This window comes from Diuraphis noxia, unplaced genomic scaffold (genome assembly GCF_037042655.1).
Source record: "Diuraphis noxia isolate RWA-SAM2 unplaced genomic scaffold, SU_Dnox_SAM2 contig0002, whole genome shotgun sequence".
Classification (NCBI taxonomy): Eukaryota; Metazoa; Arthropoda; class Insecta; order Hemiptera; family Aphididae; genus Diuraphis; species Diuraphis noxia.
Genome location: NW_028301712.1, coordinates 20,085,774 through 20,100,626, shown reverse-complemented (window position 1 = coordinate 20,100,626; position 14,853 = coordinate 20,085,774). Strand labels below are relative to the sequence as shown.

The 14,853-nt window shown below is 28.1% G+C and overlaps 1 protein-coding gene across 2 annotated transcripts; it reads right to left on the bottom strand.

Moving 5' to 3' along the window:
* Positions 1–1,137: 1,137 nt before the first annotated feature.
* Positions 1,138–10,819, bottom strand: Rap2l (Ras-associated protein 2-like). 2 transcript variants are annotated; one of them, XM_015525022.2, is made up of 3 exons: positions 10,129–10,819; positions 9,205–10,001; positions 1,138–2,595 (listed from the first exon to the last, which is right to left on the bottom strand). In XM_015525022.2, the coding sequence occupies exon 2, from the start codon at positions 9,825–9,827 to the stop codon at positions 9,282–9,284; it is 546 nt and encodes a 181-aa protein (XP_015380508.2). In that variant the 5' UTR covers positions 9,828–10,001; positions 10,129–10,819; the 3' UTR covers positions 1,138–2,595; positions 9,205–9,281. The 2 variants fall into 2 exon arrangements, with proteins under 2 accessions (XP_015380508.2, XP_015380507.2); XM_015525021.2 differs by having other exon boundaries at positions 10,156–10,819.
* Between the last annotated feature and the right edge of the window lie 4,034 nt (positions 10,820–14,853).

The window sequence follows — 14,853 nt, the reverse complement described above, 5'->3', positions numbered from 1 at the left end:
ATCTAAAATAATTAGATTTTATTATAATTTATGCTATAATAATAATGGTAAATTGATAACATAATCAAATGCACGATAAGTGTTATTTATATTTAAAACATTTTTATTTTTCTGTTATAGAATCAATAATAATGATTAACAATAGTCACTTTCGGAGGTTAGTTAAACTTTAGTAGGTAACAAATAACAATAATACTAGAAATTATTGAAAACTTTCTACGTCGACTACTTTAACGTGAGGTCTTAAAGAAATCGTTTTAGAGATGTTATTATAATTATTTATAACTATTCATTTATAACACAAATTCAATGAGAAATCGGATATTCGGGTATTAAATTACAGTAATACCCATTATTTTATTTACACCTAAATAATACCCCAACAGTATTCAACATATTATAATATAATAGGACAATAGGACAATAGAAATATTATATTGTAAACTGAGCAAGGAATATATTGATGCATATGTTCTCTATTAATTACATTAGGGCTTAAAGTAGTATGAAACAATATAATCACTTTTTTCGGATCTCTGAGTGCAAATGCTGTTTCATACAGCACACCACTTCTAAAATATCACCATAGTAGTGAAAAGTGTGCGTTTTTTGAAACGTAATGATCACGTTTGAAAGTTTGAAATTTGTTTTCATCATCACTTTTTTACCAAGTAAAGTTCAATGAGTAACACAAAAAATCCTTCTGAATTAACAATTCAGCCAACAAAATACATAAAAATATGATGAGTCTTAATCATTTTAAAAGCATAGACAAATCAATGGATTGTGCACTTGTCTACACGAAACAATAAGTTATTATTTTTATGGGTGGTTCACTTATCACTGACAGAAGGATTTTACACAATTAAACTTATTATTATGATTGATCACTCACGTATAGCATTGCAAATTTATTAATTGCGTTGTGATAATATTCAACATGTCATTTGAATTGCGTTCTGGCCTGTTAAATATCAAACTTCCTGGGTCTTCCGAAAAACTGTTATCCATGAAAAACCACAAATACCACCGCACACATACTTTCACTGCAGAATAATAACTGTTGCTTATATGATACCACATGAAAATAGAACACGTTTAAATGTTTTTATTAAATACAATATACAATACACGCAGTTTGAGTTTTCAAATTATTTTTGTTTTTATTGATTTATACATCTTTTTATTCATGTATATAATATTATAATATATATTATAAATATATATAATATATTATTATATATTATAAATATATATTATATACACGCATAATTATTATTTATAAATTTCTATATGTATACATATATATAAAGTAGAATCAAGAATGTGTCATACCACAAAAATTTATTGACACGTATTTAATGTAATATAATTTATATATTATATATATTTAATTATATATATAAAAAAAACAGGCTATTCACAAGTACATGAAAAATTAATATTAGGTATGCACCATTATAGAAAATAAAATATTACTAAATAATAATATGATTTATAAAATGTATTCACATTTTTTTAAGGAAAAATAAAAAGTATAAAGTATAATATAATAATAGTGTGAAGATTGCAGAAGACATTATAGATACTACTATTTAAAGTAAAGAGAGCTAAGGGGAGAAATAACTTTAAGAATCAAAATATCACATATTTTAATGTGGCTTTATCTTTGGTACTTAACTTCGCACAATGTTACAGTCCATTGTGAAGCAAGCCAGACGTACGGGAACATTTTGGTATCGCTTCTCATTAGCATATTAATATATCGATGAAGCGAATCAAAATATTTATATCATATATCAATTTTGTTCTGGAATAATGGCATAAAAATAAAATTAATATCACAAAGGCAAAAAAAAAATTAACGGTACATAATGCTTTCTGCAAAACCACTTGATCGATTAAAAGTATGTTAATACGCTAAAAAAAATATTATTCAAAAACAAGACAAATCGTTAAAAATGCCTAGATCCATAAATTATTATTTACACGGATGGATACACTTAAACTCCGTTATATCTTAATCTAAAATTGTTCCATTGACTATTATCTTTTTGTATATATATTTTATATTTTATATTTTTTCTTTAAGTATAAAAAGTATAAAAAATATTTGTTACAAAATAATAAGTTTCAAAAACAATATACAATAATTAGGCCGTTAATATTATTATTACTCCGCCTATTCCCTTTTATATTACATACAGGAATACACATTATAATTTAAGTTATTATCTCATTCCTGCCTTAAACATTTCGTATCAATAAACCTGCATTTCGATATAACAAAAAAAAAAATGTATACATTACAGAAAACATATTTAACACTAGTTAAATAATAAAATTAAATTTAAAAAAACACATTCTATCTTTATATAATATTATAACATTAAAATAAATGGCACTTGCAGTAGTGTGCCACATGCGATAGGTGGATTTATAAAAAATCTGTTAATAATTTGCATTATTATGTATATTATCAATATCATCGACAGTCTTTAGAAAACGTACCCTTTTTAAAGCTGGATATGTAAATAATTGTAGTGAGTACAGTTCCTGACACCAATACTATTGAATATGAATTTTGACGTATTTCTGTAAGTAAAATTAAACATTTTTATTAACGGAGGTAATTGCAAACTGTCAATAATTTATACAATTATACTACACACATACAATTATTGGACTAATTTATTATTTCTAAAAATAAAATATATTAAATATGAATACAATTTTACGTCAAATTGTAAAATGAATAATATTGTTTATTAATATTTAATATATACTGATTTAGTGTTTGTTTTATATTTGTATAATAAATTTAAAAAAGCTTACAATTTCAGATTTCAAAAATAGTTATACGTGGTATTAAAAAATCAAATTCAAAAGGAAGCAAAACCAATAAAAATAACTTATGTAATAAACTAATAAACTAATAAATGATTAATTCAATAAATATATTTAGGTGCTATATTATTATTTATTACCTAAATCGTTATCAATTTAGTATACATCAATGAGTAATCAAAAATTAATTTTTATGTCCTTAAAAATCATTAAAAATTTAAAACAATAATTAAAGATGATTTGATATACATAAGTCAAACATTTTAATATGAGGTTATCGAAGGTTATCGTCAAAAATCAAATGAGATCCAGTTAAAACTTAAAGAATAGGTTACTTATAAATAATACTTATTATTTTTGATGTACCTATTCAAATATGTTATAACACATCTTATTATAACAGTTTATTTGAATCTTAGTACAAGTATTAAATCATAATAAGATATATATATTTATAATAATATAAGCTATACAAAGGTTTTCAATTTTTGTAGAATTATCATTTAAATAAAAAAAAAACGAGTAAAATAAAGAATCTTTATAATTTTTTTCACAATACTATGTTTTTGGAAAATATGTATTGTTGAATAAATACAATATAATCACCGCAATACATAATTACGGTGTCATTGTTCACGTAACCTGTGTGGTGTAGCTGTACCTCTTAGTTATATTTTCCTCCCACGCACATAATTAAAGATGTCACACATGTGACACGAAATTGAAAATTAATATGTTTTTAACTTTTTAGCATTATTAAAATTATACAGAATTTTCCAACAGTTTTAAAAACGCATTAAATCGCGTAGGTAGCCATATAGTAACAAATAACAATGAAACATTTTAATTTTGATACAATGAGTTTGAAAATATAAATACCAAATTCAATTCGGATAACATCATACATCGGGTAGCCTTCGTTTGTATATTAGGAATTAGAATGGATATTTATTGTATTTGAATAAAATATCAATTGTATTATAACAAGGTCCAATAAGTATATAATATGACAAGAGTATGAACCGTGTATCAATCACCGGAGAAAAATGTTTCGTACTATTTTAATAGAGGGAAGGGCCTAATTTAATCTTTAACGGTGGTCGCGTTCTATTTATGGGTTCCCTCATGACACACACCTCACATACACGCCCGCGTCCCAGCAATATTATACTCAATACCTCGCTCAATACAGTACAATACAGTACACAGTACAGTAGTCGTACAGGACGATTCTTTCAAAGCAATAGTTTACTAAACAATTGTTTAATTGCAATTGAAAATTCTGAAATGTAAAACGCTGTAAAAGTTATAATAATCATAATGAGTAATCGCATTTTAAAATCAAACTGATGGCGTGTATTATAGGAGGAATTAGAAAATATGGATACACAACTCGACAAGTTAGCCTAGTTATAAAAGTCTTGTCTATGCTAATTTAAAATATACAAATTACCTACATCTATTAAGATATTTCTGGGTAAGACAAAAAAATGAAACTATTTAAAAAACTATGGACTCACTGTTAGAGGGAATCGCTCTGTGTAAATGACTTATTTTATACAGTATAACATGACGCATTGTTAATGTGAAACAGTTTCATTTTTTTTTTAAATAATAAGCTAACAATGTGCCGTTTTTGGTATAATCTTCCGGCCGCCACCCCTGCACTAAAAACCAATTATTTCGTTTGGAAAACGCATACCAATACATTATTATTTTATACTCTATACCTATAAGCATACCACACCATTTCGAATACTATAAATTAATCTGGATGCGGTACACACCCAAAGGGTCGTCCTCGTGACGTCGAAATAAATAGCCATCAAATAGAACAACATCGTTGTTTGGATGAGTAATTAAATCAACAGATATTTAACTGTAAATAGTAAATTTTACATACTCCCCAAACACACACAGGGGTCGTTCACGATAACGATGACCCTCCGATCACGGGGGAGCCATTTTTACCACCGGATATTCGAAATATTATTACGTTTACGCAGTCGATTCGATGTGTTGTCTCATAACATAATATAATAATATATTCCCCAGCCGTTAACACACATACACTCGACGGGAGTCCTACAACGATGTTATTATTAGGACCATTATACTACTACCACGGTGTTGGTACATAATATTATTATACACAGTTTCGAATCGAGAATGTCTCGTAGCAACGGCCACGACCATTGTTGTTGTCGTAGAGATTCGTAAGCAATCGACTGACTACCACACGATATGCCATGTGCAATGGACGAAGCGTATTTTTTGAGTAAAATGCAAAAAAAAAGATGAGTACAACACTACTGTCTACTGAAGTCTGAATGTCTGCATAATCATATTATAATAGGTCGAAGGCGATACAGAGAAAGGCTTACGTAATAATTGTCAGGAGTAACACATCTTTGTCGCAGAATAAGTTTAATAACATTATTACCTATGACCCGGTAAAATAAAAAGCACGATTGTCATAATATCTAACATCCTTCGAGAGATATCTATACTCTTGTTACATCGTTACTCATTAACTCATTACGTTAATACTTTGATTTGTAAACAACAATAAGGACAAATGATAGAATAGTAATAAATTATATAAATTATATAATAATACACATAAACGATATATCGCGACCTTGGGTCAAATGTCAATGGTCATCGCACCATCACTATTATTACGGTCACGTACATCGTAACGAGTAAAATCAGTGTATAGATAACGACGAATATTATATGTAATTGCTTTTTAAAATTCCCACTTGCGGACATAATATAATAATGGTTTCACGGAATGACGGAACATCGGGAACATACATCCTGTTTTCGTATAAACAAAAAATTCGTAGTAGTAAAACGGATAAATAATACGAGCAATGGCACAACTGATCTTATTATTATTATATTATTTGAATATAAATAAAAATATATAATATAATATGATAAATAAATCTTCTCAATGCCATAAAACTGACTCACGTGTAATATGTAAGCCATATTATAAAACTTGGAACCTCGCATATGGATACGGTTAACGTCTTAACGATAACTAAACAATAACTGATTGTGTTCTCTTGCTACGACTGTACCCTTCAACCCTTCGACGGACCCACCTCGACCAATCCTCCAGTCCATCAATAGGGTTTATTGGTTTATAGCAATAATGTATATGGGAGTAGCCGACGAAACAAAGGTATGTGGTAGATTGTTATTATTATTTATATTGGTTGGTTTCTTTTGTAGTTTATCGTTCGAATAAAAGGACAGGGAGGGGTTGTCACGGAAAATTAAACGTACAACATTTTTGCCACCACTTTTTTCTTCAAGACATTCTAGAATACAAATCTTTGATAGTTAAAATACTATTAACTATAATCAACGTTAATAATTAATGTCTAACACACGAAGTATAATGTGTTGTTCTATTACAGATTCACAGATTACAATTCATAATGTTATATTTAATTCGACTATGCATCGGATTCTCGTAAACGCAGTGTTTTACAACTACAACTACAAAATATTACAGCTTTACCTCACCTATACGGTTCTACATAGCTATCAACATAGTTATTAGTTATTACGGAACGTCGTACAGGAAGGCGATTTATTTCGTCGTTGAGAACATTAGCCATTATACATGTAAAATATATATTCCAATATAAATCAACGTCATAATATTGTCCTGTGCGCAAACTAGAATAACTTAAATAAAACGAATGTTAACTCCAGGAAGCCAATTAGAAAGAATATAAGGGGCTTCAATGAGTCACAGTTTGTTATAATACGATAATATTAGTGTATACAACGCGAACGTCATAGAATTATTGTTTTCGTTGAAAAATTTTTTTTAATTAAAACAAGGTCCAAGCGCCTGCCGTTGATACGATTCAAAACTAACACAATTCACCAAATCATAACAACGACAATGTTAACTGATATTATTATTATTATTTTTTTTTTATCACGATAATTAATTTATAAGACTGTGCGGTTAATGCACTTATTGATAATGTATAGGTGATCGAAGAATATTTTTCAACACAACTTATGACACAATATTATATAATATATAAAATAAAAATATAATTACAAAAATTAGTTGTTCAACTTTTCACGTATACCTATTTAAAAATTACCGTTGCAAAAATGTTTTTAAGCATGAATTTTTTTTGGTTATTTACTAGTAAAAAAAGTCGTATACTAAATTAGGGGCGGCATATTTATATTTGCTCCCCCATACATTGATCCTTAATACGGCCCTGTCAGCAGAGGAGGATCTGTTTGCACAATACTACTCCTCAATTTTAAACATGAATTTGAATATAATAAATATACGTTAAAATTCTTTGATTTTAAATAGTTTCCTTGAATAACTTTTAGATCCTCGCAGGCTGATGAATATATTTCCTTTTTTTAAGTTATGGACTGTAGATACAATATAAAACTGCTCGAAACTATATACCTAATAGCAGTAATAGCTATTGCTTAGTGTTTTTTATAACTTGATGACTATTAAAATAACCAATTATTGTAGATAAGATTTAAAACTCTAACCAATACAAATTGAATTATAATATTTGTTATTGTACAGAAAAATAGTGATTAAAGTAGAAAACATTTTGATGGAAGACTAGTTACTATAAATTTAGTAGCGTTCCTGAGTTCTTACCAGTCTATATCTAATCAAATTATTATAAGAAGCTCACGAGGTCTAAACATCCATTATTTTTTATTTCATTCACCTATTTGTTCAATAAAAGTTTTAATTAACAAATTTCCTCCTAAAAAAAAATTATCCTACCAACACTACATATTAGACCTGCTCAGAACAAATAAATTCGAGAAATAAAATGCAATTTATGAATTTATTATAGCAAGAAATTAAAAAAAAAAATTTATTTAAATTTTAAAGTTGTTTTAGTTTAATATTCCTATTTCATTACAGATAAACAAAAACTAATTTATATTAAACATCACACAAATTAATTTTAATGTTAAGCGTTCTTTCCCCCTCCCAGACTTTGTAGACTTCAATTGAAGAGGTCACATAATCTTACCTAAAATAAGACCATTGATGTAATATATTACTTTATACAACAAAACTTCCTAATATCAGATACTTTCGCTCACTGAAATTTAGTCTAGTTATTCATAGGGTTAGTTTGTACCCAAGGGTAGTTGTCCATCAGGGTAAGTTTCAATGTATTAAAATGGATAAAAACTAAATGAAATAAATAAGAAATATAATGAAGGTATCCATCTAATATCTTGCACAAATTATAAACAAATATATAGGTTATTGAGAAGTTTCAATTTTATCAACATAGTTCTACATTTTTATAGATATTGAGTCATTAAATATTTTAATATATTTAGACGTTCATATTAAAGGATAGAACTAAACCAATATTTTGAAATATAATAAATTAGTTTTGATGTACGATAATATAGAAAAACATTAATTTATACATAATATTATATGTTTCTAAACAATGTAAGTTTTAAGGACAATTAGATCACATTAAATGTCATACAATTACAATATATAAATATAATATACATGATTAAACACAGTTGTGTTTTGAAATCGAGTTTGAAATATTTAATTATTGTACTACTTCTTTTTTTTTATAAAATGTGTTCAATGCGTTTAAGTCTAATGATAAATTATAATTTGATATATAATATCATTAATTTATTAATTTTTTAACTTGAAAATGATAGGTAAGTACTTTATTTTATTTAAATTAACATCAATATACCTACATTAAATATATGTCTTGTGAATAAAATTAGGGAACACTTATGAAAATATTTACTATGATTTTTCTATTTTGGTAATGCAGTTTTTAATTCCAACTAGAAATAATAATCATAAGTTACTAATAACTAAATAAGGCTTACAAAGTTTATTCATATTCATGCCTTTCAATTTCAAATAGTATTTGAATTTAAATGTTTTTAGGTAAAAGAAAGTATTTCAATGACAATAGATAATAAAATAAATGTATTAAAGGTAACTAAAAACATATCTAGCATTTAGTAATTGATAAACACAAGTAATTTATTATCTATTAAATCAATAGACTACATTTTATAATTATATTATGCATTGAAGTTATATTTTATATTATGTTAACAAATTATGATAACACAAGTTATTGTAGATACCTACACACCCATTGTAAAACTAAAGTAGTACACTAAATATTCCAAATAAGTAAATAATATATATCAATCTCTTTAAATTCATGATGGCGTGAGAAAAATGTTCACAGAAAACAATGGATACAGTGTATTAAAACTAAGACTCATATTACCTATATGCTATGTTCAAAAATAAATGTTTACCTGATAAAAATTGAAATCACCAGCAACATTTGACATTGATTGATGCACACAAAACACAAAATTCTAAAAAATATGGCTTATAGAACTGTACAGCAACAATAACTCTTCTTCTCTTTGTCATTGCTGAAATTCATTTCACGCACAATCTCTGCAAACACTTCATTTACATTGGTACGGTTCTTGGCACTAGCCTCGACAAATGGACAGCCCCAGATCTGGGCTAGAGTGTTTCCCTCGATTGTTGGAACCTCACGTTGATGTTCTAAATCAATTTTGTTTGCAACCAGCAATATGGGCACCCGCTCTGATCCCTTCACCCTGGTGATGAGCTCCTTCATGGGTTTAATGTCCTGGAAGGTCTGATGGTTAGTCAGGCTGTACACGACAACAAAACCCTGTCCGTTCTTTATGTACAAGTCGCGCATACTGGCAAACTGTTCGGTACCGGCAGTGTCAAGTATTTCTAACACGCACGGTGAACTGTCGACTTCTATCTCCTTCCTGTAGAAGTCCTCTATGGTTGGATCGTACTTCTCCATGAACCGGCCAGACACGAACTGTACGGTCAAGGCACTCTTGCCCACGCCGCCCGAGCCCAGCACGACAACTTTGAATTCGCGCATCGTCGTTGAATGGCCAACTGTAGAGCGACCACTGTGCGCATACGGACGACCGCTATGACCGGTTACTGACGGTGACAGCAGTGAAAGACATATCGACTCGTCGTTTCTCTCCTCGGCTTTGACGTACCGTTCGCCGGGGGATGATAAATTATATTGATATTTGATATCGATCAGCTGTAGGGGGATGCCAAAAAAATTTTAATTCAAAAATTATTTTGGAAAAATAATAAAAAACGCAACTAGGGCTGACGGATATCGAATCTCGTCTACTCCTCTAGTGACGTAAAAAAAAAATTCTTACATATTATTACAAGCATATGAGACTTACAGCGACAACAACAACGAGCAAAAGCAGCAGCAGCACAATGAAACGACGATTACGCACACACTCCCAACAATCGCGTTTACGTTCACGCACACACGCCCAGTTTTATCGCGTGTGTGTGCGAGTGCGAGTTGCCTACTACAGTGGCGCCAAGGTTGTGTCCATGCATTTCCCGGCCGCACAAAAGACGATTTTTTTTCGCCTTGTAATTATTTTATATTTACAGTTTCACCGACGACCGACGAAATTCAATTTTGATTTTTAATCGTTATGAATTATTAAACTTGAAAAATATTTCAACACTTGAAATAACTACAAACATCGCCACCAAGTCGTTCGCATCACTACTGTTAAGAACAAAGTAGGTATAATTTTCCATCAGTCTGCCGATCGTCCTTTAACTCCTACGCACATTGCATTAATATTACGTCGGATGTAAATAATAATAATGATGATGACAAATAATCGGATCACTGCGAAATCGACGATTGAGTATTTTCAAGCAAACCGTAATCACTAATAATAACTGGCAAACCGTTGTCGAGTCCCGTTTTTAATATTATAATATTTTATCGCGTGCTAATCGGATCGGCGGTCCTCGTCGGCAGCTACGCGTCACAACTCGCGAGCGACGGTGAACGATCGGTAGCTAAGTCTGAAAACGAAAATAATATTATTATTAGTATTACGCGCGGTAGACGGCAGCCCCACCGGTGTCTCAGACAACACACTACAACTGCGCTGTATGCCTTATGCCTCTATACATGACATATAATACTGATTACTCACTCCGCGCCGCCGTGGGCATCAAACACCGTGAATCTGTGAAAATATATCGCGATTATTATATTATTATTACTATTAGAAATTGTGATATTATTAACAGCAACAAGCGAATTACTTTACCCAATGATTTATTAAAAATAATGTTGGTATAAGAATTCAACAAATACCTACCATAAATCGATAATAATTATCATTATCATCATTATTTGTATTATTATTGTTTTTTTTTTTATCTCTGCGAGTCGCGACAATACAATATTTTATTGCATTCGGCTTATCACTGATGCTCGCGACCTACAACTGTGATTTGTGAATTATAATGTATTATATTTTTGCTATTGGCTTAATATTAGTTCATATCACGGTGGTTATATAACCGTGGTTCATATAGAACGCCTTAATAATAATTATAAAAGTATACAACATACACTTACAACGTGTCTTGATATCTTGAGCATAAATCATGACATATTATAATTTATCATTATTGTTATTCGCAATTTCGCATGCATTATGCACAATGAATACAGGGTGATATTTTTTAAGCATGGTCACCCCCATTTTCCCCTCTAATAGTACATAAACATATTGTATTCGAATTCTGGTTTTTAGAATTTTTTAGTAAACTTAAAAATCATATCTTCTAATTTCTGATATTTTTTATGCTATTTGAGGAGTATCTTGTGGTGATACCAATTTTAATTTTTAAAATAAAAACCACTCTTAATGACTGAAAATTATTTTGCGAATAATCCTGTATGTTTGTCACTGAAGTGGTACAAAAAATTTTAACCATTCAATAAATGGTCTTCAAGCAATCAAGTATATTTAAAAGTTCCAAACATCTGAATTTTAATTTATTATGCATATTTTAACCATAAAAATAGGATTAACAACGATCAGGCTTAAAAGATCACTCTGTATATTTTAGTATATTCGTTATAACTACCAACCTACCTAGTCGAGTTTTTGTAATCAGAACTCAAAAATATTAAACAATAAACACCGACAAAAGTCCTACCTGTCTATGCTTTATATACATATTATAAATATTATTGAATAATATTTTTAATATATTTCTATAATAATTTATACGTTGGACGTTGGTACTTTTATAGAATAAATATTAAGCATAATAATATACATAATATTGTCAATATTGAACATTCAACTTACACACATAATTATTTAATTTCAAAGTTTAAACGATTCTCAAAAAAATAGGTTATAAATTATAATACATATTTTAAAATTGTTTGGGTGTAAAAATATTTGTACGTAATATAATTTACTACCAACAGTGAATAACCATAGATAATTCGTTAAAATTGTATACTTAGCATTCTAGCCTTTCTGTAATCATTGTTCATTATTTTGGTTCCTTTTTAGACACTAAGTTTTATAACAGAAATTCGTTAATTATTACAAATAAACAATAATATTATGTGCCTACTAGGAATTAGTAATAATAATTGTATTGGTATTACCTTTACCTGTTCCTATAATAATATGTAATATGTTTATACTTGATACTTCTTTATCATACAGCAAATTGTAAAACATAGCAATCATACCCTATTGCTCCTAATAGCAATTAATTCTTATTTATGAACCATGAAGTTAATAATTACCTATTTTTACGTATTTTTTCGCTAAATCAACAATTTGACTTGATAGTTGTGATATTATGGTTTATGACTGATTAGTAAAAAAATTAAAGATGTTATGTAGTTAAATTTTGACTTAAATATTATCTATGGATGGTATGGACTTGAGACTTGGCATTTAATATGAAATATGTATATCAATATCTTCTAATTTACAATTGTCAATAGTTGGTACATATAGAGATTTTGAGCAACACTTTGTATGAAATGTCGTATTAAAAATAATTTAGTAATACTCAGAAATCAATGATATTAATTATTGTCATTTATCATTTATGTGTAGTAATTATGTATAATACACACGAATATAAATATAGAGGACATATTATTGCATAACTGAATATAATAGTTTTTAATTCTATCAAGTACCTTCCAATTAAATGTATTTATTCAGATATTTATTATCATATTATCCATTTCCTATGCTAAGTGTTTAATGTTTAAAAATAATGTATAAATAATATAAAAATATAACTAATAGCAATTATAACTATTAACTATAGTACACGCCCAGTTTCCCAAACTATATATAGTTTATCTGGAATCTAAAAACATATTCCACATTATTTTCAGATTTATATTATAAATCTATAGATTTATCTATTTTAAATATTTAATATGTTTAATACTTTGTTCCATAAATGTATACAGTATGTTGAGGGTAAGATTTACTGCAGACCTGAAGTGGTTTGGTCAATTTCTCTAACATGGGAAATGTGCACCTAAGTATTTTAATTGACAGTAGCAGAATTAAAAACATGCGTGAGGGATGGAATAATAGGTTCACTCATTTGGTTGGAAAAAAATTAAAAATCTATCGATTTGAAGCTGTTAAAAATATAAACAACGATGAAGTGAAGGCTGACAAAAATAAATTAAAACTAAGTGAAATTGCCAAATTGGGCGATTGACTTACAACTTTACAAGCTACATAAGTGCAAAACGTATTAAACAATGTATATTGTATGTGAACAATTTATTAGAGAAGAATTTAGTATTTTGACTGTACTTATTTTTTACTAATATAGGGATTAATATAAGTCTACAATTTGATTATTTGTATAATTTTTTTGTATGTAACATACAAAATACAAATATAATATACTCGTAACATATAAATAGTATATTTACTTGCTAATATGTAAAAAAAAATTTACAAAATATGAATAATTATATTTTAGGGGATTTTTTTTCTGGATAAACCATTTTTAAGGTATACTCGTAAAGTAGGTAGTATACTTTAAAATATTGTACAAATCATTTTCAATTTAGGTATTTTTTAAACTATTTTATAATGTTAATACGTATGTATATTTTTTTTATTGACACAATTCCCTTGATGCGTCATTAAAATATGCATGTGTTATAATAAATTATCACATAATATATTATTATGATATGGGCCTTCATACGTTGAACGTCCACAATAATACAATATAATATATTTAACATTCAAACAATATATGACTAATGTCGTGGACATGTTTAAATTTGTGAAACTAGTTATTCGGTGGAAAACTATGAATCAATGAAATTAGCGACTGGCCTTACTGTTCTTACTAATATAATATATTAATACTTTAATAGGTACCTATAGCATAATATAATATGCTAATTGTCGATGCCATAATTTTGAATGTGCAATGTGGTGAAATCACAGATACATAACTAAATATAATATATAGTATACTAGTATACAGCACACATTGTAAGATAGCTGATAACCATATTTATTAATATATCATATTATATTCGGTAAACGAATATCCCCCCCCCACGACTGTTTTCGGTTAAATTCTGCATCTTTCCCAATTCCCCGATATATTTTTTAATGCGGACATTTTCCTCCAAAACACATTAAAAAAAATGTATAAATTAATATATTATATCATTTTAAATATGATTGAAATATTTAATTTAATAGAATGTCAGGGTACAGTTAGTTTTCTCTCTAAGGCCCGCAAGCGCAACATAGACGAGTCATAATAATAATCATTATGTTTTTTCGTATTTTAAGTTGGTAATCTTAAAGTGAATAGTGAATCACTAGTTACAAAATTTTTAGAGGATTTTATTTTTGGAAATAAAACTTATCGATTTGTCTAAATATTATTTCAATATTCAATACAATTTAATATTCATGAAATATAATTTTTAATGTCGAATATAAATTACAAAGTAAATATAATATAAAAAAAACAATATGTCAAACATTCGAAAATATTATCTTCTAAATGTTTGTTATTGG

What these genes read in the sequence shown, in the direction of transcription:
- Rap2l (XM_015525022.2), bottom strand. Translation starts at nt 9,827, where the DNA reads ATGCGCGAATTCAAAGTTGTCGTGCTGGGCTCGGGCGGCGTGGGCAAG.